The sequence below is a fragment of the Brienomyrus brachyistius genome, chromosome 3 (assembly GCF_023856365.1).
Source record: "Brienomyrus brachyistius isolate T26 chromosome 3, BBRACH_0.4, whole genome shotgun sequence".
Classification (NCBI taxonomy): Eukaryota; Metazoa; Chordata; class Actinopteri; order Osteoglossiformes; family Mormyridae; genus Brienomyrus; species Brienomyrus brachyistius.
The window spans coordinates 4,938,048-4,963,118 of record NC_064535.1 but is presented as its reverse complement, the minus strand read 5'-3'; the positions used below and the strand labels follow the sequence as shown (position 1 = coordinate 4,963,118).

Genomic DNA, 25,071 nt, shown 5'->3' with positions numbered 1-25,071 from the left:
GACAAGCCTGGTGGAAGAGAGCCGCTGGAAATCAGTTAAGCAGCGTTAGTGACGTTAGCTGGACTGGTTAAAAGCATGAACTGTATTACTGGTAATGTTCCAGGAACGCGAGAGCGAACGTATGTAACGTGCTGTGCAATCTGTGGGCGTGATGTATTATATTTTTATGTATATTGCATGAGCGTATATATTTTTTACATTGTTAGCTACTTCTATTTTTTCTTTTATATTTTCAATCTGTGGTGGGTATGTATACAATCACTGACCTTCTCTACAGCATCTGGGGAAGTGAAGAGACGCAGTGTGCAAACACTGCGCGAGATGCCAAACTGCACGGGTCTTGAAAGTTGAAATCGCACTGAATGATAAACACTGGAGTCTGTCGGCGCACAGCAGACACGGCGGCCGAGCTGCACGTCTGAGCAGTAACGCATGTAGGGACCTACTTGAGTGGAAGGGGCTGGAGGGGCCCTGGGGGGAGTCGAAGACGCTGCAGATGTCGGTGGCGCTGGAGCCCCCCGAGGCGGGCGGTGGTGGCGTCAGGGGGGTGCGTGGCGAATTGGGTGCCGAGGCGGTGCTCTCGGCCTCGCTGTCGGGGATGCGGCTGTAGCTGATCTTGCGCGGCTCGCTGTGTAGCGGCGTTGGGTGTCGCATGGTGCCTGGCCGTGCGCTCGACGGGCGCACCCCAGGGGACTTCAGGGAATAGTTATATTTTTTCCCCTGTTTTAGGTGGGGTGGGGGGGAGGCGTGTTAGACCCCTGGCTTCACAACCCCCCATCTAACCTCAAGTACAGCTTTCAACCCCATCACTGTTTCCTTGGAATGTTCTAGGACTGCGTTTCTTAGCCCAGTCCTTGGGGACACCCAGGCAGTCCACATTTCCGCTCCCTTGCAGCTCCCAGCCGATCAAAAACGCTGCAGACCTGGTACCAGCGTATTGGGAGCTGGGAGGGAGCAGAAATGCGGAATGTCTGGGGTTCCCCGAGGACCAGGCTGAGACACACTGTTCTATAAGAGCTCAGCTCTGCTACACTTAAGTTCAGGATGTGAACAGATTATTTTATGTAAACATTCCCCTAAATCTAAAGGGAAAAAGTCGATCTTTATTAAAAAAAAAAATCCATGTCAGCAAAATGCTCATTTCATTTTCATATCATGGACATTCACAACAGTTTGTAGTAAGAGATCTTATTGCCATCTGTCTATTGGACTTCTCCTCTCTCTCTCTCTCTCTCTCTCTCACACACACACACACACACACACACACACACACACACACACACACACACACACACACACACACCCTGTTCACACAGGATGCTCTATCAAATCTCATTCTTTCCATATAGGAAGAATCCTGAAACACAACGCTTTGGTTACTGTTCCACTTGGAGCCACTGACCCCAATGCAGAACCATCCATGTTCTCGTTTCACACTGAAAAGGAACAGATGACCCAGGAGATAGGTGGCTGGCACTTACGAATCGGGGCAGGGTCCTGGCACTCCGGGGCTCAATCTCCAGGGACTTGTTAAACAAGTAGTCCGTGAACTCCTTCTCCATCATGTCATCCATGGGATTTAAGTTTTCAAAGAATTTCTGTGTTTCCCAAGAGACAGAGGGGAACAATATGGGGAATTGTGCAGGCCTGAAACAGGAGGCCAGCTCCATCTCTCATACAGAGCAAAAGCACTCACCCTGATGTCACTCTCCACCCGCAGGCAGTATGGCTGGTTCTGGTACTGCTGGATCTCCCCAGTGATCTCGGCCACCTTCCTCCGCTTGCTGAAGTTGATCAGGTCCTTGCCATGCCGTTTCAAGAAGTCTGGGTTTCCCTCCTCCGTCTTCAGGATGTTTGTTAGATAGATTCCTGGAACAAAAGGCAGAATGATGCAGGTTTTGTTTACACCTGGTAACACTGACAGGTACATGGGAATCAGGCTGCGTGGGACATACCAAAGAAAGGCACACAGGGGGGGTTGATAGACCTGAGTTTTGCCAGATATTTCTTGTAGTGGTCCTCGCTCAGCTCATGCGCCTCTTCCAGAATCTTCCGCTGACGGCTCTGGATTTGCTGGGAATTACAGTACAAAATCCTTAAACAAACCAAACAAGAATATTTCGCCCCAGATAAAAATACTAAGGGGTTATTACCATAGTTTGTAATACCTATAAAAGGGGATTTCATGTTCTCAAATTTAGCTCCAACAATCTCTAATCAAAGTCACCTCCAAACCAAAACCAAAATTGTGGTATTACGTTGAACACTCCTTACCTCGAAAGTATGGTCCAGCCTGTAGACCGGCGAGGAGTTAACGGCGCTCACCACCTCCAGCACGCCGTTGAAATTGTTGAGCTCTTGGAAAACTTGCAGGATCTCGATGATGCGTGACACCACCACCACTCTCTCCTCCAGGTTCTCAGTCTCCACAATGCTCCTGAGTTAGACACTCGAATCTCAACACTCAAGCACCAGGTTTCCTCAACAGGATACTAAACAGATTTGCTTATTTTTGCAGTGCTTGTCAAAAACAATATAACAGTGAGGCAGAAAATACTCAATAAGCAAAGAGCTGTCAGGTGCGAACTAGGGGCCGATTTTACTGTTCTGCAGTGACGCTCTAAGCTTGACCTAGACTAGTCGCTGATCACTTAATTATGGCACGGACGACATGGACGCCTCAGAGAATACCAGTTACGCAGAAGTGCGGGGACATCAATTACATCTAATGCATGAATGAATGCTTTTTTACCTCCATCACAATTTTTCTGCCTCGGAAAATGCAATCGATAGCCAATAAACTTTTTGTCATTCTGTGGAAAATGAAAGATCGATCTAACGGCAAGATTTAATAATGAATTATAAACATGTCACGGGTCATATAGAAATAAACATAAATAAAAGGCTGTGTCCCGTTTTGATCGCGATCGATCCCCCCCACTAACAAACAACTAATAAATAACAAAGCGACTTATTTATCCTCTCTTGCGTTGGGGTGGTGGTATAGTTTCGTATGAAATCATGTGCTTATTCATGCTGTGCTATGGGAAAGAGACACACAAATGTGGCCGAGAGCTACAAGACGAGATGGGCCCAGGAACTGTTATGCAAAAAGGTCAGTCTTCTGTCTTTTACACTTACATGGAAGTAGCAGCATACAAGCGACATTGTTACAAATTAGTAGCAACACTTTATGCAACTTGTTTTTCTTTCTACTTGGCGTCTGTCGCCAGCAGCTGCATTGAGTTCTGCGAATATGGATTGTCGCTCGCTGCAAACCATTACCCTTTTCCATGGGTTTTATTCATGACATCAGTGACTCATGACATAACTGTTGACTTTGAATAATCTCAAGTTGTGTAACCGCCAGTGCCAACTGAGGTACAGGTGCTGCTATGCTAAGCCTCCAGTGAGTGACCCGATAAAAGTACAAGGGAGTACTGCTTAAACCATGCAAATGAGTTTAGCAAGAGATAAGGACTAAGTGCGAAGTACACAAAAAAGTATCCAGTGGTGGTAAGCAAACCATGAGTGAAGACAGTCAACAGATGACAGTGAAGTTGACCCTGGTGGACCTCCCCCATCCTCCCTTGGGGGCTCCCTAATTACGTCAGCGTTTCTGAACAAGTGCCACCACAGGGTCCCGACTCACTTCTCAAACCAGAGCGTGAGGTTGGTGGTATGCCTGATCATCCTCAGGAGGTTTGGCGAGTTGAGCTCCTTGTCTTCCTTTGTCCAGACACTGCCTACCAGCTCCGAGGGCTGGACTGCCCTGCAAAGGGGAGATGGTGGTGCGCGTTCATCCGTGTCATTTGGACACGTGACTGAGCAGCGAGAAAGCCAAGACTGGCGTGAAGGACAGAGGCATATTTAATGCCCTTATGATGCAATGGAGGGACAAACCTGTAGAAATCTGACTCCAGCAGAGTGAGTTGGCGGGCGATTTCGATGGGGTGAAGGGTCAAGAGGTCAAAGTGCTCCATGTGGCCTGGCTTGCAGATGTGCCACTCGATGGGTGGCGGGGGGCTCTCGAAGGTGATGTTGTGGCTGGGCCCGTTGGCCTGCGCCTGCTTCTTCCGCTGGATGATCTTGGTGATGGACTCGACCCACTTCCGCATGGCTTTGCCTAGAAGGCACAAGTTGGCATGGGGCATCAGTGCACTGATTTAGCAGTTTGTATTTCATCCAGAACACAGGTATTTACAGGCCTGGGGTCTGAACACTGCGCAAAGGGGATTGGGGGGGGGTTAGGGTGTATGCATTTTAAGGAATAATTGGGACAGATGCAAAGAATGCCGATTGCTGTGATCCTACCTCGGACCATGCCGATGAACTCCTCCAGCCGTCTGAGCAGTTCTGGGTCGCGTTCAAAGTCATAGAAGTGGTGCTCCACCCAGTGGCGGCAGACATTCAGAACTCTGGGTGGGCAATGGAGACACGGGGGGGTGAGAGTCACCCCGCATTGCAGGACTGTGTAAAAGACCATGATCGGCATTTCGGGCTAAAATGCGACCAGGGCGTCTGGGACTAATCACGACTGTATATAATCCGAGCCCCAGGCAGCGAGTCCATGAACAGATGTAGACAGAGGTCCACTTCAAAATAAGACTTGTGCGAGTCATACCTGAGCTGGACCGGCTGCACGTACTCCTTCCGGAAGCGTTTCAGATCGGCGCTGAGCGGCTGGTCCCCGTTCTCAATCGCCATCTGGTCCGCTTCTGTGGGCTGAGGCTCTGGGATATCAAACCTGATTGGAACGGGTCGGCAGTGAGAACCTAGCAACCCTGCTACTTGACAAACCAGATGTCATTATATTGTGTATTAGCTTAGCAGATGCTCTGTGCAGTGAAGCCTGCCCAACCCCCAGGTTAAGAAGGACAGCATACAGCACACTGCACTGAGGGCCTCGCTGGCAGAGGCTGCCGTGTTGAGCTGGCCTGCCGTGGCACGGTGCTCGTCAGCTTCCTGTTTGCCAGGCTCCGCTTCCTCTTCTAGCCCACTCACCGTTCCATGAGCAGAGTCAGCAGCTCCTGCGGCTTGCAGAATGACCGATACGTGGTCAGGAAGGTCCGCACGAAATTCGGGTCTGGAAGCAAATCACAGACACAGAGCCACTGTTAAGAGCCCGCATGCAATATTATTATTATCCCAGGAAATTCCAGAAGCTGATGTCAAGCACTTGACCTTGACGATTTTCCAACAATAACATCAAAGTATTTTGGCTGGGCCAGTAAGGGGTAACTTTACATTTCAGTCTGATATCCAGTGTACCCTCCGAGTCTGACAAAACACCTGTTTCATTTTGGATACTCGTGTCTTCAGTGGAAGCTTTGGCGCCCAGCTTCCCAGCATGCTTCACTTTCATCGCCTGCACTGACAGTTTCAAAATCTGTCTGCGTGAGAGTGTGTAGTTAAGCACCCGTGTAGTCAGCATACAACAATAGACGGTGTGAATTTACAAACAACTGGCCTGGAATCACCCCAGGGAGGAAAACACGTGGCCACACAAAGATGTGCCCCCCCCCTCACCCTCCACCCCCGGGTGGGACAGACTATCCATCTCTGGTCATTTTAGGTAACTGCTAATTGTTGGCGCACATGAGCACACACACAAGCTCAAACACACACACGCACACACACACACACACACAGCTCAACATAAACACTGAAAAGCAGTCTGTTTTTTCTACATCCTAGCATGATTCCCAAGCCAGAATGAGCGCAATCACAGTCGCCCAAGGCGAAAATTGGAGACTCCCCTATGTGGAATGCTGGTCACTAGGTGGGGTCATGGTGTGTGTGTGTGTGTGTGTGTGTGTGTGTGTGTGGGGGGGGGGGGGGGTGTCCATGGCCTAGGTGCTGTTAGCAGGATGCACCTTTTTCCCCTTCCACCCAAAATAGCCCTTCAATTCATTTTGCTCGAGAGGTAAATTCCCCAGGCTTTACAGACTGGGAGCCAATCAGGCTTCAGCGAGGACTTCAGTTATTCCAAATGCCTTTTTGTTTTCTACTTGTTTTTTTTTCTGCCAGGAAATGTATTTAGGGGTGTGAGCACAGACTCCACCAGCACCACCCACCAGAGAAATTCTCTCCCATTATTCTACGGTGGCCCTTTTGAAAGTTAGCGGCTAAAGGGGAAATGAGTGTCAGAAGACCTACAGAATGAAAACAGTACCTGAAAAAACAGGCAGGTCTGCGTGGGATGTAGCCAAATTGGACAGAACCCCGCGGGATGCGGAGAGCGGCTCGCCGGCTGCACGTGTGCGGCATCAGCAAACCCCCACCCACACCGCATTGGTCAGGGGGATTGGTGTCGCCGCACGGGGAACCTCTGTACCGGGAACTGCTTCTGAGGATGGAGTACGAGGGGGCAAATGACGCCACCTTGGAAATGGCCCCTAGCTTCATGGCGATGGATTTATTAGGGCGATATACCAACTAAGAAAGACAGCTGTGATGTTGTTTTAAGTCTTTGTTCTGCAGCAAGCCGTGTGTTAGCACAGTAGATAGCACTGTTACCTCACTCCTCTGGGACCGGGGTTCGAATCCCTGCCTACACACGGTTTACATGTTCTCCCCCTGTCATCATGGGGATTTCCCTGGGTACTGTGATTTCCCTCCACAATCCAAGAACATGCTGAGGTGAACTGGAATTACCAAACTGACAGTATTTGTGGATGGTCAGTGTGCCCTGTGATGGGCTGGCATCCCATCCTGGGTTTATTATCCCTGCCTCCTGGGTTAGTTTCCGGACTCTCCTGACTCTGAATAGGACAAACGGGTCCAGAAAACGGAGAGATGGATTGTTCTGTTGTCTGGGGAGGGTGGTGTTTGGGGACAGACACAAAGCTACAAGTATTTAATAACTGTATAAAATGTGAATAACCAAGCTCATGAATTTGCACATGTAGCAAATTTACCAAATAGCCAAATTGAGTGGGGGGAATTGGGGGTGGGGGGGTTCCCTCATTGTCCTCCAACCTAGAGTTGTTTTGATACGAGTGCAGGATGGTGCTCTCATATGAAAAGACCGCGGTCGTTCACGACCAGGTTCTGTCATGGGAAGAGGCCGCGGGCCGAGGAGCAAGTTAACTCAGGGGCAGGAAGCTTCATGGGCGTGTCGCGCCGTGCCAGGGCCCCGACTGTCTTACCAGCATACCAGAAACAAAGGAGACCAGCTGCCTTTATGTTCTGCAGATACCGACAGGGAGCTCTCACGGCATTCATCCGGAAAAGCCCCAGAAGGGCTTGGGGTGCCACACCACACCACAGTCACTTGCCAAAGAGCAGCTCTCCCGAGAGGATTCACCCTTATTATTTTACTCAATTCGCAACCAAGGCGCTTGTCAAGAGTGTGTCAATCCACCCAGATACGAGGAGGGCGCCGGAACAGTGTGCCCTAGGGACAGCTGGATTGTCATGCCACCTTTCAGAAGCTACGATTAAAGCACGTGTGCCACCAGACTCCACCTCCAATTAAAGGCCCCGCCCATATACCAGTGGCCCCTCCCACACTCGCAGGTAGCCCCGCCCTCACCTGCATACATGTGGTAGGTGAGCCGCTCGATGAGCTTCAGCACGGTGCCGGCCTTGACGACGGGGATGCCCGACTTGGACTGCACGTTCTCCTCGAAGACGACGTTCTCCTCAGAGTCGGGCTCGGCGAAGCGATACAGCTCGTGCCGCGGCAGACGCACGCGCTCCTCCTTCTCCTCCCGCAGCACGGCCAGGTCCAGCATGCGCTCCAGCGTAGAGCGGTACTGCAGCGACACCAGCGCCGCCATCCAGCTACTCTTCTCCTCCGCCGTCTTGGCGGCAAAGACCACAGCGGCGCCGTCCCGCGGCGTCACCTCAAAGGCATGCCGGCACTCGCCGGCGTCGTCACGGTCGCTCACACGCACCTTGCGCATCAGGAACTTCTCCTTGAGGCGGTACTCCGCAGCGCCGGCCCCCGGCAGCCGCGGCTGCCCGTGATTGGCGCGGCAGCACACCATGAGGCCATCAAACAGGAAGATGTGGCGCTCGTGCTTGGCGCCCACACGCGTCAGCGTGCCCTCCATGATGAACTCGCTGCAGCACTGGCCGATGTCCTTGCCCTCCCAGCCATCAATGCTCCTCTGGATCTCGTTCATCTTCTTGATGGCCAGGTGCTTGCCCTTCATCTGCTGGCTGTAGAAGCGGCAGGCCGACTCGCTGCAAGATAGACGATATACGCAGTCACACCTATCCGGAACTCTGAGCCCCAAAACTTTTCACATTTTACTTATCTAGCAGATACTTTATATCCAAAGAAATGCTCAATAAAAAGGGCAGGGTTAGTGTTGCTGAAGCAGTTAGGGTTAGGGGCCTTGCTAAGGGGCCCAATAGTGCAGTAACTTTGCCGACCATGGCATTTACACTGGTGACCTTCCGATCAGAGGCACAGCATTCTAACACACAGCGCCTCCCAGTCAGTCAGTCAGGAATGTAAAATTCAATCTATATGCTCAGGTTACACACACCCCACAACAATAGGAAGGAGAGGAGTAAAAAAGACGACTCATACTCTCAACATGCCATCTAGCCAACAACCCCAACACACACTACTTGCATACTTACTGTTAAAACACATCTAAGATACGTAACCAGGCAGCTAAAGAAGAGCTCATCCACTTCAACATGAGCACCTGAGATCTTCCCGACTTCTGCCAGTACAATGGGCAGTGTTTCAAGGTGGAAGCCTGACCGCGGCAGCTTACGGGCAGAACAGAACGAGGAGGACATGCGGGGGCCTTTATACAGAGCCGAAATCCCAGGGTCAGACAGGAACATACACCGCGGCCCGAATGGCAAACAAACACAGAGGAAAGCATTACTCAGCTGCGAAAAATAACTTTGTTCCTATGGCGGCTCAACAGATTACCTCATTGTTCCGGAGAGCGCAGAAAGACCCCCAATAAATACGGGCGGTGAGGAGTCTGACCTCATGGGGCTCCCCGTCACCCCACGCTGCAAAATGAGACCCCCCTCCCCGATCCCTTTATGAGAGAACGCCAACGTACCGTACGGTAAGCCATCCTTTCCCCATAAAATGACCTCCGGAGGGAACAAAGCAAATGCGTCCGTGAGAATAGCCACAGTTACTCTACATCATCGCATCTGACGACATCCTTTTCAGCAGAAGGGTAATCGGAAAAGCCGGAAAAATGCAAAGAAACAAAAAAATTATAATAATTTGGGCAGAAGGGGTGTCGCACTGCAAACTGAGAATACTCCCTAACCCCAACTCTCTGCTCTACTGCATGCGTGTGTGGGTGGGAAAATGTGCGTGTGCGAGTAAGAGAGACTTAGAAACAATGGCGGGGTGGGGTGACTATTCTCCCGAGACGCCCCCTCGCCACAAAATACTGAGGATGCCGTGCGACCCCGCAACCTGGTTCCTGACCCCCCCTGGAGGTGAGTGCAGGAGTGAGCAGACTGCGGAGTTCAAGCGAAAGACGCTGATTAAGTAGCAGAGCTGGCGTGTGCGTGCAGTGTGAACAGAATGAAGTGTGGGGGTGCGGCGCTGCCGCCAGTCGCAACAGGTGGAGCACCTGAGCCTCCGCTTGGCCAGGCTCTTGGAGCAGATCCGCTCCATGCTGCTCTGCAGATTGAGCAGGGCGGTGATGGCCTGCTTCAAGCACTCCTTGTCTTCATCATCCTCACTCTTCTCTTCTAGTTGCTGTGGAGGGGAGGGGAGGTAAAAAACTGTCAACAAGCTCCTGAAATAAACAACTACAATACAAGCACACCTTCAATGTTCCACGGTCAAATGTTCACAAAGCGCACATTTAAGAAAACTTTGCAGTGAACCTGTACCCACAATAAACTTTGTCTTTCAGCAGGTGACACTGGGCCAAAAAGTGATGGACATGTTTGTTTCCAGTCTGGCCGTCTAATAAAATATTTATGTCTATGCTAAACCCCCCGACTGGCATGTACCTGCTGAACAGCAGTAGAGGGAACGGGGTGGGGGGGGGGGATCAGTCACAGACAAATAACGGTTCTGCCGCCTGATCCCAGACAAAACGATCCAGACATCTCGACACCTTGGCTGTCACCAGGGCGGTCCAGTCTACAGTCCAGTCCATCAGGAGAGCAGACGGTCATCCAAAGATCGAGCAGCTCAGACTCCGAGTTCCACAGAGCCAGAGCACTGCTCTCCAAACCCCCATGGCTTGACTACTCATCCTCAGCTAGGGACAATTCCAACCCCCCCCCCCCTATCAGTGTCGGCTAAGGAGCCAAGTGGGGTCACGCCACTCCGGGACTCAAGGACAAGGATACGAGCGGCAATGCACGGCCCAAAGCAGGAACTGTACCAAGCCAACCGGAAGAGCAACCTGTAACCAGTCCTCTGAGGTTGGGGGACATATTTCACTCTTTAGTGCCCCCAATAGGGGCAGACGAATGCTGGTGCATCCCTAAGGCACACTGGACAGCCACAGGCGGACAAAGACAGGACAGGAGAAGAGCTGCACCTGAAGAGGAGCTGGGGTCTCTGCCAGTGTGTGTGCTGTGTGTGCGTGTGCATTTATGGGTGTCTGTGGAGTCCTCAGCTTCTCTTAAAGATGCATCATAATACTCACTCTGACAAGCCCTCCACTCTCTCATGTACCACGCGCCACCGTGGCAACAAGACCCACTCAGCAGGCAAACAAATCACGTCGGAAGGAGGCAGGAGGGGCGCGCTGACGAAGGAGCAGCATGGCTGGGGGGTGGCACGTGTGCCGCTCACACATGGGGCTTTGTGATAATTGGATACAAATTGGCCATGGCTGTCTAATTAGAGTCGATGCTCAGAGGACAGATTTCGTGTGAGGCAAGGGGGGGGGGGGGGTCACGCAGGCTGGTTTAACGGGCCGCTGCCATCGTATTCGGCAACGAGGGTGCAGGTAAATCTTGGTATTAATGAGGATTCCTGTAGTTAGGCAAGTTCACTTGATGGGTCCATGGATTCTGACCATCCTGCAGAATTCAACTGCGACACAAAACTCAGCATAAGCAATCTAGGGTAACACCTATTGTAAATTGCTCTCATTGCCAAAGCATGGTATTTTTGCTGGAAAGGATTAATGAAGGATTAATTAAGCTAAAAATTTGGTCTGGGGACAGCAATACCTGTGCAGTGGGGGGGCCCACAGCACCCCAGATGGGGTGTGGGAAAGCTGCAGGTACGGCAGGCGAGACCCGGGGCGTGCGGGTCTACCTGCCGTTTCATTAGATGTGAAGGACACCCCATCAGTCACGAGATTTGGGATGACTGACGAGAAGCTATTTGGCGGTGATAAGCGAGATCCGCTGCACTTCCCTCTCAGGCACGGGGGGAGTCAGCAAACCCCACGCTCTGATCCCACAGTCTGTGATGGCCTTACCTTGAGGATCTCAAAGTAGTGTAGACAGTGGTAGACCGGGTTCAGGAGCAGCCTGGGCAGGACGTACTGGACAGCTTCTTTAAAGCCTTCAGCTATGGACTGAGGAGCACAGAAACGCCTTGTTAGTATAGCAACACTAATACAAACACCACGCAGGAGCATCACACAGCAGATGCTGTACACTCTCACAAAACAAAAATCAGAATAAATCCCAAACTCCACAGCTTAGAGGGCCAACATACTGGTCCACATGGTTATGGGAACGGCTTCAATAGATATCCAGCCGTATAAACAGCCATAAAAGCTGTATGGGAAATTTTTAAAGGTGGCGAAACAAACAATGGCTCCTGGAGACTGATTTCCATGGACGTCGGCACCAGCGCCGACTGCCCTCATGAATATGTGCGTTTACTCAAATTTTGAATTCAGGAGTGCTTCAGGAACCCTTTTAATATGTGCCGTCGTGACAAAAGAGCTCTGAGGACAGGGAAGATTATATCACTGTGCTGGAGAATAGGGGATATTTTATCATTCAGGAGCTTCTCGACTCAGCTGTGTGGATCCCTACTGTGAAGGCTACCCCCACAACTCATGATGTGAACCACAACAGAACAAGGGGATGTCAACAAGAGGAGAGAACCAATATTACAGGGGAGAAGCAGGAAGGTGACAAGGTTGCAGGAGGAATGTGGGAAGGCTGAAATGTTATGGGACAACTAAGTGAAGGCTCAGTTTATACAGGATGAATATTGGATGGCTGAGATGTTAAGGAGGAGGGGATTGTGGGAAGATTTCATTTATACCAGAGGATTGTGGGAAGGACAAAATGTTATGGTGAGGATGCTACATTTATACAGGAAGTGTGTGGGAAGACTGAAATGTTACGGTAGATTGTGGGAAGGTTAAATTTATACAGGAGAATTTTGGGAAGGCTCCATTTATTCAAGACGATTGTGCAAAGGTTGAAATATTACAGGAGAATGATGGAAATGTGCGTATAAGCAGAGCTCCAGGGGAGCTGAGAGGAAGGTGGATTCTAGGACAACCAGAGGAGAACCTGAATCCTAGAGTTAGAGGAGCAGGTCGTGTGCCATCCCACCTGGAGGTACAGCGCTGCTCCTGCCTTAGACAGCTGACTCAGGAAATGGTCTTGGAAGCCGGGCCGCAAGATATCCTGGGCATATGATTCGTACGGGTCAAACGCAAGCTCCTGCAAAACAACCCTTCTGTTACCGGGCGGACGTACCCTTTGGGGAGGCGGGGGGAGGGGGTTCTCCATTCAGAACATACAAGACATTCTACAGCCTTCTCAAAATGAGCTTCCTGAAGGTAACCACGACAGACAGCTTCCCTCCTGTGGAGCCCCAACGAGCTCCATTAAAGAAACGAAGAGATAAAACCGAAATGCGTGCGGCATTGTGGAATATGCAAGAGACGGAGGACGATGCCGCTCTCCTCAAGCCTCACGAAGCCCCTTTTCTATGATACAGTTCTGTCATCACTATCGACGAAAACCAAAAGGTGCACAGGAACGAGCCATTACTCTTTGACCCTTAACCAACCTCGGCCAGGTCCTCAAAGCAGCTTCCCACCAGGGGGTGGGGACTATCTTCGTCGGTCATCTCCACGGTGTCCTCGATGAGTCCCAGCAGCTTCAGCGTCAACTCCTGGATGTCCATGATGCGGCTGAAGACGTTCTCCACGTCCTGCAAAGGGAACCGGAAAGTGTTCAACTGCCACAGTCCTTCCCACTGTGGCTCAGAGGTATTGGGTGGGTGACTCTTCCCCGTATTTGATCTACGCCTGGTGGCTTTCAAAGGGGCGAAAAAAAATTATGCTAAAGGGCAGCCTGGCAGACTCCATGGCGTTACAATCAGCACCTAATTTATAAAATCATTAAGAGGCGAGCTGGAGTGAAAATCAACATTAGCATATTAACTGAACAAGCAACTACAGACACTGTTTAGTGACCAACTTCCGTTCCAACCACCAAGTGGTTAAATGAAACGGTCGCTGGAAATCAGGGTAGCCTAGGCGTGACTGTGCTTACCACTTGACTTCAGCCTTCCATACTCAATCTCTTTCATCCTTCATGAAGCTTCTGACATTTTTAAAAGCATTTTGTAGATTCTGCTGCAAGGATCTCTCACTCTGGCGTGTGTTGCTGTCAGTCATACGAAATCTAGTCGCCAATACGCACGTCGGAATGTGAATTTTCCTCACTTGCGAATGGACGCTAAACAGGAAGTGGTCACAGGTCCCGAAGCCACGGTCCCCCCACTGGGCCCATCATGTGACGCAGACCGCCCGTCACTGCCCCCCTACCCGCTCAGCGACCCCAGAGAACGGCACCAGGACCTACATTGTGGGAGAAGAGCTTGGCATTGGAGGCGAAGGGCTCCCGGAACACTTTGATGATGAGGTTCAGGTCACGTAAATACTGCCGCACATCCGCCATGAAGGACCGGACCAGGTCGTGGTAGGTCTGCTCCCCCGACACGGACGGCTCCTCGTCCATGGGAGGGAAGCCGCTGATATACTCCTCGTCCTGGTGGAACATGTCCATCAGCACCTGGGGAACAGATAACTAGCAATGTCAGGGGAGGAAAATCGTGACAAGCTGTGGGAAGTATCCACCAAGGCATGGCAAGAGGAGCGTTTTCGTGGACACAAGCCCACCCAACGCAACGCAACTTACCTTGTCGGCACACATGGCCACCTTGATGTCCTGCTGCGAGATCTCGTAGTGCCGGATGTTCTGCACATAGTTACCGGCCAGCTTCAGAATGTCCGCAGAGATGTACTCCAGCACGGCCACGATGTAAACTGACACCTGGTGGTCGATCTTGTACCCTAAAACCTCCTGGGAAGTGGGCCAGAGCATCATGGGAAGAGAGTAAAAGCAGAGGACGAAATCAAGCTTCGCATGTCAAATCATAGACTTTAAACAGAAAACCACAACCCATTCATTCATCGACCATACCGAATTGCTAATTTTACTTACACTAGCTCTTCATATAACCCATTCTTAATGAGCCCGCAAAGAGGTTATAATTCATGATTTCCCCCTATTTTAGTCAATACCAATTACATTTTACCCACTATTATCCTAAGCCAATAAAAAGTGAAGGGCATTCCATGGGGTATTATGGACAGTAGGTAACACTTTGCCTCCATCTGCTGGCTGCTAGTGGCCCTGCGTGACCCCAACCATCTTGGTCAAAAAAAAAAAAAAGATTTTTGAGATCCTCAAAAGATTGGGGCACCTTGAGCAGGGGATGGATCTTATCCACAGGAAGTGCTAATGGGTTCCTCCTCTTCCTCTTCTCTATTGCTGCCTGGGCGTCCCCTATGGCCCACTTGTCAATGGGATGAGGGAAGCTTTTCTGTACCCGTTCCTGGGGAGCAAAGAGGACGTGGATATTAGCAACCATGTCCGTATCATTGGCGAAGGGCCATTGGCTCTTAAAACAAAGCCATAAAAATACTGGCAAACGTAGCTAGACATGCATGTACAAGAGCTTCAATGTTTTTGTATGCATGCAGAAAATGCATAAAAATGATCATATTAAATTAAGTGAAGTGTATTCATCCTAAGGGCGAATTCTTGTGCATACAGACAAACATACATTTATGTGCAAACAAACGTGTTACAAACAACTTAAGAAGTACACAGCACACAGATAATTATCCAATGTCGGGCCTGTAATGGAACTGGTCTTCCTGATGAGTTTGGTCAGGTCTTCGCCTGAACTAATGCAGTTTCCCCAGTAGGCCACAGTATAGAAAAGCACACCGGCCACCACGGACATAGAAGATAATGAGCAGGTTGTGCCACACATCAGACCTAAGCCTCCTCAACAGTAGAATCTCCTCTGGCCTTTCTTGTACAGCTGCACTGTGCTGACTGTCCAGTCTGCTGTTCATGTGGATCTCCCAAGGACCTGTTGGCCAGCACCAACTCCACTTCCTCCCCCTGGATGGTGGCCGGTGTCAAGGGCTCCCTCTTCTGTCAGAAGCCCACCACTCCTTTGTCCTGCTTGTCTTCTCTTTATGTGCAGCTGCAGGTTTTTCTTCCCGCACTGCACCCTGACACATCTCCGTTGCTGATGCATTCTACAACGGAGGCGTCGACCTTGAGATGGAATGAGCTGGTATTGTGCTGGAAGTCCAAAGTATAGACGGTGACCAGGAAGGGAGACAAGGTGGTTCCATGAGGTGCCCCAGCGTTGCTCACCACCATCTCCAACACACAGTGCTGGGGGCTCACAAACTGCGATATGGTAGTCAGGTAGTCCACGATCCAGGAGACTGTGGGGGCATCAAGCTGCATTTTCCTAAGGCTGGATGGTGTTAAAGGCACTGAAGAAATCAAAGAACAGAATGGTACTGGCTTTTTCTAGGTGAGAGTATGATCTGTGGAGCACTGAGGTCAGAGCATCGTCCACACCTATGTGTAACTGGTAGGCGAACATCAATCAAGGCAAAACGAATCAGTCTGCCCCACGACGAGACAACACATCACTGGACGTGCAGCAGTAGAAGGTGGGGAGGAGGTAGGTTAAACATAAGTAGCATGGATGAATCTTCTTAGACAGCCGGGTGAAGACACAAAATCTTGGCTGTGCAGTTCCCATGTGACATTAACCACACTGCAACTCGGTCCCATGTCACAGGGTGAAAACAAAGCAGCTCGGGGAACAACGGATGCAGTGAGAAAATCAGGGAAGGACACGGTCATGACGGAGTGAGCCTTTATTTTTATACAGTATTTAATTACAAATTCCCCTTTTAGACAAACAAAAAATGAACCAACATTGCAGGACAATGCAAAGAGGAAAAGAAAATGGGAAAAAAAAGCTGGACAGAGATTTTATAGCGCGACATGGACTGGGTAATAAATAACAGCAAGAGCACGCGGCTGCCAGTGCAGGCAGGCATTTTGTTTGGCCTTTGAACACATTAACCTGTCAGGTGTCAACTCAGACGGTGCAGACGGAGGCGGCTAAGGGCAGCTGTGTGTGGTACCGAATTACCCCCCACCCTGGCAGGTGGCACCACCCACCATAAACCTATAAATGGAAAAGGCTTGTATTTCTGCAGATCTGCACAGATTCCCTGCCGTTTTAACTGGACAATGGGTTGTACGTTCAAAGCAAATCACACAAACCGCAGGAGTAGAAATTCTAATTACTTGCAAAAAGCCAGAAAATCCACAGACCTGAAGCAGTGATTCTCAATCCAGACACTCTTCAATGAATCAAACGTAAGCACCACTACTGAGTGGTATGTTTATATACTGTATTTTTACACGATAGTTGTCTTTATGCTAATGGACAGGCTGCTTCAGATTATACCAAAGGAATTAATTTTCAATTTATCTTAGATTAATCAGTCCATGAGGTACTCAGCTCTTGAATGGCAGCATGTGGATATTTGACTATTGCTTTATTTTTAAAAACAAACATGAAAATGTAAATCAAAAAAAGTAATTTTATTTAAAGCATTTGACTGATGACAGTATGTTTACGACAGGATATACCTTTCACAACTATTTTTTTTCAAACTGAGATACAATGGGGCAAGTATAGCTGTTAGTAACGGTGGCCAGCAGGGCGGCGCTGATGAGACTCACCTCCACATCCTGCACGGTGCGCGGCTGCGCCTGGCACAGCATGCTGAGCAGCAGCAGAATCAGCTCCTCGATGTACTGCAGCGCGTCCTCCTTCGACGACAGCTTGGGGTGCACCTGGCTCAGCACCTGCATCAGACACATACGTACACAGATTACATATCTGTTATTTAGTTCTACGGGAAAACCCCTAATGCCAACAATGACAGCTTTAACCATGAGTAACCAAACAAAAAAATACTAGAACATTGACTGTAGTCACAGAAATTCATAAAACAAAAGGAGAGTTTCCCCTTGTGGAGACTGAAAAAAATGTCCCCACAAGATCAAAACAACAGATTATTATCAAACTGTGGACACACACACACACACACACACACACACACACACACACACACACGTCTGCACACTTTCACCATTACAGAATTCCAATGCTGCATTCATAAACAAAATTACATGGCTGGAACTGGCACAGCAATGGGGGGGGGGGCAGATTCCTTTTTGTCTTTTTTTGTAATTACTGACTGGAGCTCAGATATCATTTGGCCCGACCCACTGACCTCAGCGCACCTGTTCCTTCACAACTGGAGCCCACGGCCGTTTGCCAAGACATGCATGAAGACCCTTTAATTCTGAAGCGAGAGGCGCTACGGTACAGATGCTTTGAGGTATAGTGACTTGATTTGTTCCTCTCACAAATGCGCCGTGTGGCCCATAATCATGCCAAGTCCTCATGGAGGAACATAAAGCGAGAAATTGGAAAGCTATTTTTAAAACTTTTACGAAGCATCTCTTGCGTGCAAAACTGAAGTTCAAAGCGAGGAACACCGCAGAGAGACCATCAGCACGCACATGCACACACCAGCCAACACCTGAGACTGCCGGCCCGTACTGAATACCACGCAGAAGAATCTTGCTGGAGTCAGAGGGTGGCAACACCCCCAAGGATGCCAGACTAATCCGGAACTGAGAAGTCCGAGCGGCTGACCTGCTGCTGATCCTTAATCAGGGTATACTGCTCAACACACCCCTCCTCGGAAGTGCTACAGGTGCAGGCAGTTATTCGGGTCTTATATTATTGCTCACGTTTGAATCTTAGCCCCTGCTGTCTGCACCTGAAGTCTAAAGAAACCAGACAGGTGATTTGGGGTTTCTAAACCCCCCTCAGAGCGTGCGACATGCAGGATAAGCAGTTATGAAGGACTGATGGACCGTTACTCATTGCTATGACTTGTTATTAATAATAGCTGCAAGCGTCCTCATGCCTCCGAAAGGCATGTGGACCACACACAACTGTGCAGGACGCTACTGGTGGCTCCCCTCCTCCAAAACAGTGAGCCACACAGACACACACGGCTGTCTGTAAGCGAACGCTCATCGCACAACAATGATTCCCAGGTTTAACTGTCCAGGTCCACTTCTCAAAGTGATTCACCATAGTTCCAATGCCTCATCTCCAGAAACTGCCTTTAATCCAATGGTGTCTGAGTGTAAATGCCCAGTGATGGACCAGCATCCTATGCAGGGTGTAGCCCTGCCTTATGCTATCTGGCATACAGTCCAGGCTCCCCCAAAGCCCCGTCCAGAATCGGCGGCTAGAAGATGCATGGACCAAACTATGCTTAAGATAACAGAAAAGGAAAAGCAAGTAGTTAGTTATGGAGCACGTACTTGATTGCAAAAGGTTTAATGGAGTACACAGTCTAAAACAATTCCAATTGGTGTTGGACCATTGGTTGAAAAGCAATGCTGCAGATTCACATTAGCCAATGGCAGCACAGCCCCTGACTCCCAAGGGCATTCAAGCCTTGCAGTGATGTCAGTGTTGTGGGACACTAAGGACCCATGAGTTCTAAGCCCCCCCAGCGCAGCTCCAGTGGCCTGGCAGAACTGCCAGTTACTCTCAGCCGGTGGTGTACCACAGGAATTTGGATGGGGATTTTCCACATTATTTACTGGCTTGGAAATATTTACATTTTGAGTAAACAATCCCACCCCCCAACTCGGCTTTCTCCCTTGTTGTTTTTGTCTCCTTTTTGCACAAGATCTATGAACATACAAGTCTACATAAAGGGGGGAGGGGGGTACTGAGGGGCTTGTAAATCCGGAAAGAGTCAGTATATACAGTTTTTCTCCCTTTAGCTTTCAATGCCATCTTCATCTCTGTACGTCTAAAGCAGCATTTCTCAATCCAGTCCTTGAGGACCCCGAAACAGTCCACATTTCTATTCCCCCCCAGTATCAGCACTGATACATACCTATTAGACGGAGTGCATATCGGCCATATGGGACTGATCCATGTCCAATATTTACTTATTTCGTTTTCGGCCGTCTCTATTTCCTGTTGAATCGATTTCTATAGTCAATCGGATGACAGCTGTTTCCCATTTTAGATGCGTTTTTGTCGCTTTCAAGCTGAACACTAACACTGCCACTCAGTTTTTCTGCCACTCAGTGGGTGCGAGCGCGGTGATTCTGTCTACTGTGATGTCACACGCATACTCTCCGCAGTACAAGGGGCATAGGAAAATTCCGCTAAAAAAAAGAAAGAAGGCAATGGCTGATTTGAGAATTGCTAGCCTGGCTGTTTAGCGCACTCCCTACAGCTTGTGATACACGAGGGGCTGCTATCGTAGCGAAGTGTAACTGACTCTGTTGCCAGTGGGAGAAATTGTGGGGCATTTTAAGCATTCGCCACTTGCGCATCCTCACTTGAAAGATATTCAGATTCAACTGCAAATGCTTCAAAAACGCTTAAAACAGGATGTACAAATGAGGTGGAACAGTGCCTTATGTATGTCACCAGTAGCCCAATTAAAGATTTTTTGGCAAACTTCTGTTTTCATTTGTATTCACTAGTTCAAAAATATATTACAGTATAAAGTGCGTGCATATAATTAAAATATTAAAGTCAAAAGAGCTCTGTATCAGTATCGGCAGTTGCGTATTGGAATCGGACCAGAACTGAAAAAATGTCGTTCGGCCCATCCGTAGTATTCAGTGTTCTTGATTGGCTTGGATCTTGGAGCCCGCAACAATATGGACTGTCTGGGGGTCCCCAAGGACTGGGTTGGGTAACGGTGGTGAGGTTCCCCAACCGGGACAGGATACTTCACTGCTATGCGATGCCCAATTTGCATAAGCGATGATAGTGGCTTGTCATCTTTAGCTCACTGAACTGATCAGCACCTGTGTTGATGGGCTTTTGTTACGCAGGTTCTGGAGACACCATAATAAACCATCCGCCGAAGAAGCAGAACACCATCAGCCCCCATTAAAGGTCGAATTATTAGCAAAAAAAATAAATAAATCAAAATGGCAAAAGCAGACATCACCACACAGTGAAAGCAGAAGACATGGAGGCCATATTCAGTGATGGCAACAAGGCGTTTTGGGAGGAAATCGGAGCAGGGTGGCCTGATCCATAGGATTTAGTTACACCAGGTTTTGGAAATGCCCTATGAGCAGAAATGCTGCTGGGGTCTTGGGCCGCAGAGCGTAACCCATTGTCGGACAGAGCAGTACGGCTTCTAGCGATGGGAAACAACGGAAAAGCAGTCTGGTAGTTGGAAAAGGCTTGTCTAGCCACCAGGTGGCGCTATCAAACAGACTATGCTCAGATCAAAGCAGGATGGGGCCAGCTGGGTTTTGCCACTGATGCAGTGAGGGAACAGCATCTGTCAGGATGCCACGTGCACCCCTGTGGCCTCCCGCTAAAACCAGGCCAGTGTATCCAAGCAGGTCATTCAGGGAGAAGAAGGACCTACAGGCAATGGTTTATCATCATCTTCTGGCTTTATCTAGGGACACACTCAATGTTCACACAACATTAAGACTGGAGCGAATCCAGTCCGTAAAACACAGCTGATAATGCCCCAATAATCCCAAATTTCCAAGCCTGTTTTTAACCTTACCTCTGACCCCTCCCCAGTGCTGCACTTAAAATTAGGCGGGAAAAACAAAGAATGTCCTGCAGGATGTGTACCTCCTAGCCAAGAGCCTGGTCCACACCTACACCGGGGACCGATGCCAAGGGAAGAAGAAAAAAAAAAAAAAAAGTATCGGCCATGTTTGATTTTCCAGCCCAGGTGCAGATTTAAAAAAAAAAAAAAAACGCTGGATGACCTCACAGCCCAGGTGTGCCACTCAGACTCCCATGGTTACCACACATTCACACGCACACACATGTCACCAGCTCACAGGCATCACCAAGAACCCCCACCGGAACAAAATCCACCTTGCGACGTGTGAAACCGCCAGTGTCGAACTTCACCTCAATTTAAATTAAAGATTAGCAATAAATGAAGAACATATACATTTTTCCCTCGTGTATACCGGGCAGGTTAGCAGAGAACCTGAAAATCCAGGCCCGAGAGAACAAATAGATCAAAAACAAGTGAATAAGCAGACAAAATAATTACGCATCTACATTAAAATATGACACCTGAATTTGCGTAATGAAAGTATACTCAAAAAGATCAAAGGCAGGTCTCACAAACCATCCCAAACCAGTGCAGAGGAGAGGAGCTCACTTTGTTCTGGAGAGTTTGGACAGTGCCGCACATTCTGCTGAGAGTCCTGCTCTCCTGCACGCAGATCACCCCCTGGGCTGACTTTGAGCTCTGCAGCTGGACGCCTGAGACCTTCCTCGGGAACCTGGCACCGGCTCCCAGTGAATTCCAACCATATTTAATGAGGGGCAAAGATGCCGATGCCAAGATCAATACAAGGACAGGGAGGGTCTTGCTTGAATAATTCATCCAACGTCAAAGTTGCTGCAGCCATCTGGGCTTTTGAGACCCGTCGGAACCCCACTGGGTCTCAATGACAGCGCTGCTAGATAGCATTAAGGCTGGGACCAGGTGGGACAGCGGGGGGGGGGGGGGGGGGCGCTCTCAAAAATCGAAGGAAAGAAAAACTGTGCCCACCTGTGGAAACTGCTCAGCATATGGGGACCTTATATCAGGAGGGTGGTGAAGCATGTCCTACCTACACTGACGCCGCACAAACCTCCTCGCCAAGTGTCACCACGTGGACCTCGTCACCACGTGGACCTCGTCACCACCCGTCCCACCCTGCCCAGGCCGGACGGAACCGGACCACACCCATGGCGAGGTTGCGGTGCCAGAGAGGAGTCTCGACGCCCTTGGTGTCGCATTACGGTGCCTTGCGTCATGCCACCACGCTGCTGTTGCCCTCGATCCACCAAAAACACTCCCCCAAACTCATTCCCATTTCCAACAGCTTGGAAATAGATATGCTGATAAGTCTGATATTTTGGAAACGTTTTAATCAGTTTCAATATTCAAAGAATCTGATAGCATATATGGAAGGACACGCCTTTGTTTCCTAGTTGCATAATATTCTGGCAAAGACGGATCGCCACTAAATGCTATTTGTTAAGATTAGGAGGACGGAAAACAGGCTTTTAATCCAATGCCATACAGAAAACGCCAAGCCCAACAGTGTCTGCCCTCTCTGTTAACCAGCACTGACTTTATCTCGTTAGGGGAAGGGCACTGGTGTATATATACACTCAGGGCCCCACTACACCAAGAAGGACCTCCAGGGTCACATGCACGCCGATTCAATACCCTGCAGAAAGCCATGGAAGCTAAGCAAAGGACTCGGGGAGGAGGGGGGAGTAATGGTGGCAAGTGAACCGATTTCCTACAACTACGCTGACCACAGGGGGGTGGGGCTGTCTGATTTCTGAGCTGCAGATTCAAAGCCCTTGTGGGTTTCTGTTGTGGTTACACTTCAAAGAAAGGCACCTCCCCCTTTTCTGGGTAATGCCTCTCTCACACACACACACACACACACACACACACACACACACACACACACACACACACACACAGAAACTAGCACATGCGAAAAGCTGTCTGGTCTTGGCCTGAATCCGATCCCCCAGATAAGCTCTGTTTACCACAGAGAGACCCCCCCCCCCCCCCCCACTCAACTCCCATAGCCTTTATATGTCAGCTCTCAGATGGGCTCGCCGAGTCTGGCACTCAGTGTCCTCACGGTTGCAGCTCTGAACTGTGGTCCTTTTTCTTTTTAATAGACGTTCCCATCCCACAGCGAGTCTGCCGCACGCATCCCCTGCCCTCGATTCTGATGCCACAAGTAGCCCTCTCGGGGGAACCTGGGCTGCTCCATCGGGCCAAAGGCCACTTTTTTGTGTCAGAGCCTCCCAGGACGTGCCACTCTACCAAGCGACCCACCCCTCCCGCCCAGCACACATACTTTCATGAACGCCTAAATTAGTTTTAGCAGACAACCGCAGCCCATCACCACAGGCCTGCCCTGGCACAGAGGACAGGCCTGCCCCGGCACAGAGGACTAAACACGCAAACAGGTCCTCAGACAGGACAGTCTTACAAACCCCAGAGCGTACCTGGACTCCTGATATGTTTACCTCCCCTGGCCTGCCTGCCCACCCACCCATCCTCTGAAAAGTGCTCTTTCAGCGGCCAGGCTCCCACCCTGAAGAGGGCCTCCATTAACCCTGGAATAAGCAGGTCAGTCCTGATGGGGAGGGCAAGGAGCTCAGGCTGCTCCAGTGGTCTTCCGAGTAGGACCACGGAACCATGTCAAGGAGGAGCAAAGTCGAACTACTCAATTCATGATGGAAAGGGTAGGGGGGTTATGAGGCCCAGGAACCCCCCTCGGGTCTTCCTAAGGTGCCTGGGTTGCTGTGGTAACCAAGCGAAGATGCTGAGTGCCAGGCATGAGCAATATGAACAGAGACGGGCAGAGGTGGCAGGAAAAAAGTGTTTCTGGGCCACAAGCAAGAACAAAGTGAAAAAAAGCCAATGCAATTAGTCTCTTCCCCACCACATTCCCAAAAGGCATCCCAGACAGCACCAGGCTGGACAATTATATGACACGTGCGTGTCTCATCTCTACAGCCACAAAGGCTGTTTCACACAGCCAGCTGCAAACAGGAACCCGATACCAGAGGTGCGACAAAGGCCTGTAGTTTGACAGCAGCCCCTCCTTCGTGTCCACTGCTAATCATGTCAGGGGGTGGGAAACCTGCAGCTGTGTCACTTAGCAGTACACTAGTATTACCTGATCGCAAAGCTAGTTTTGCCAAATCTGAAAGAATTTAGAGATCAGGGCTCATCATTGACGCACACAGTGCACAACGACGAAATGTGTCCTCTGCATTTAACCCATAAGTGACATCATGTCTGTGGAGGGGGACATCGTGCCCAGGGAGCAGTGCCTTGCTCAGAGGCGCCTTGCTGGTCAGGGATTCGAACTAACAACCTCTCAATTACAAATGCGCTTCCCTAACCATTAAGTCACCACTGCCCACAGCAAAGCCCAGCTGGCCGGGGCAGTAGTACAACGTATAACCTCCCTTCCAAAAAAGGTTGGGACGCTTTCTAAAATGTAAATAAAAACAGAATGCAATGATTTGCAAATCATATAAACCCATATTTAATTGAAAATAGAACAAAGAGAACATATCACACACAAAGTTTATTGCTTTATGACAAATAAATGCTCAATTTGAATTTTATGCCAGCAATTCGTTTCAAAAAAGTTGGGACGGGGGCAACAAAAGTCTGGCCAGGTTGAGTAATGCTAAAAACAAAACAGCTGGCTGCATTAAAAACAGAGACGATTTGATCGTGGAAATCACTACATGGGCTCAGGAACACCTCCGAAAACCACTGTTTGTGAACAGTTTGTTCCTACATCCACAAATGCAAGATGAAACTCGACCATGCAAAGTAGAAACCGTATCTAAACATGATCCAAAAATGCCGCCGACTTCTCTGGGCGCGAGCTCACTTAAGATGGACTGAGGCAAAAAGGAAAACAGTCCTGTGCTCTGATGAATCAAAACCTCATATTCTTTTTGTAAGTCATGGATGTCGTGTCCTCCGGACTAAAAAAGGAGAGGGACCATGCAGTTTGTCACCCTTTGGAAACATTTTGTGCATCATGAAACGAAAAATATGATGAAGGAGAGCGTGAACTGCTGAGCAGTTGAAATGTAATATCGGGCAAGGATGGGACAACATTTCA

At 49.5% G+C, this 25,071-nt stretch overlaps 1 protein-coding gene across 4 annotated transcripts in view; it reads right to left on the bottom strand.

Annotated features, from left to right (window-relative positions):
* LOC125738098 (son of sevenless homolog 1-like) overlaps positions 1-25,071 on the bottom strand; it is a 34,045-nt gene that overhangs the window by 2,936 nt on the left and 6,038 nt on the right. For 3 of the 4 annotated variants that reach the window (XM_049006711.1, XM_049006712.1, XM_049006713.1), the window contains exons 2-20: positions 17,029-17,154; positions 14,660-14,791; positions 14,092-14,256; positions 13,756-13,965; positions 12,956-13,099; positions 12,493-12,603; positions 11,394-11,492; positions 9,573-9,700; positions 7,538-8,193; positions 5,005-5,086; positions 4,625-4,747; positions 4,315-4,418; positions 3,904-4,126; positions 3,653-3,772; positions 2,275-2,437; positions 1,956-2,073; positions 1,697-1,869; positions 1,482-1,598; positions 447-720 (exon numbers count right to left, since the gene is read on the bottom strand). In XM_049006711.1, coding sequence (XP_048862668.1) covers positions 447-720; positions 1,482-1,598; positions 1,697-1,869; positions 1,956-2,073; positions 2,275-2,437; positions 3,653-3,772; positions 3,904-4,126; positions 4,315-4,418; positions 4,625-4,747; positions 5,005-5,086; positions 7,538-8,193; positions 9,573-9,700; positions 11,394-11,492; positions 12,493-12,603; positions 12,956-13,099; positions 13,756-13,965; positions 14,092-14,256; positions 14,660-14,791; positions 17,029-17,154 — 3,268 coding nt within the window. Of the gene's footprint in view, positions 1-266; positions 721-1,481; positions 1,599-1,696; positions 1,870-1,955; positions 2,074-2,274; positions 2,438-3,652; positions 3,773-3,903; positions 4,127-4,314; positions 4,419-4,624; positions 4,748-5,004; positions 5,087-7,537; positions 8,194-9,572; positions 9,701-11,393; positions 11,493-12,492; positions 12,604-12,955; positions 13,100-13,755; positions 13,966-14,091; positions 14,257-14,659; positions 14,792-17,028; positions 17,155-25,071 lie in introns of all 4 variants that reach the window. The other variant, XM_049006710.1, reaches the window with a different exon arrangement.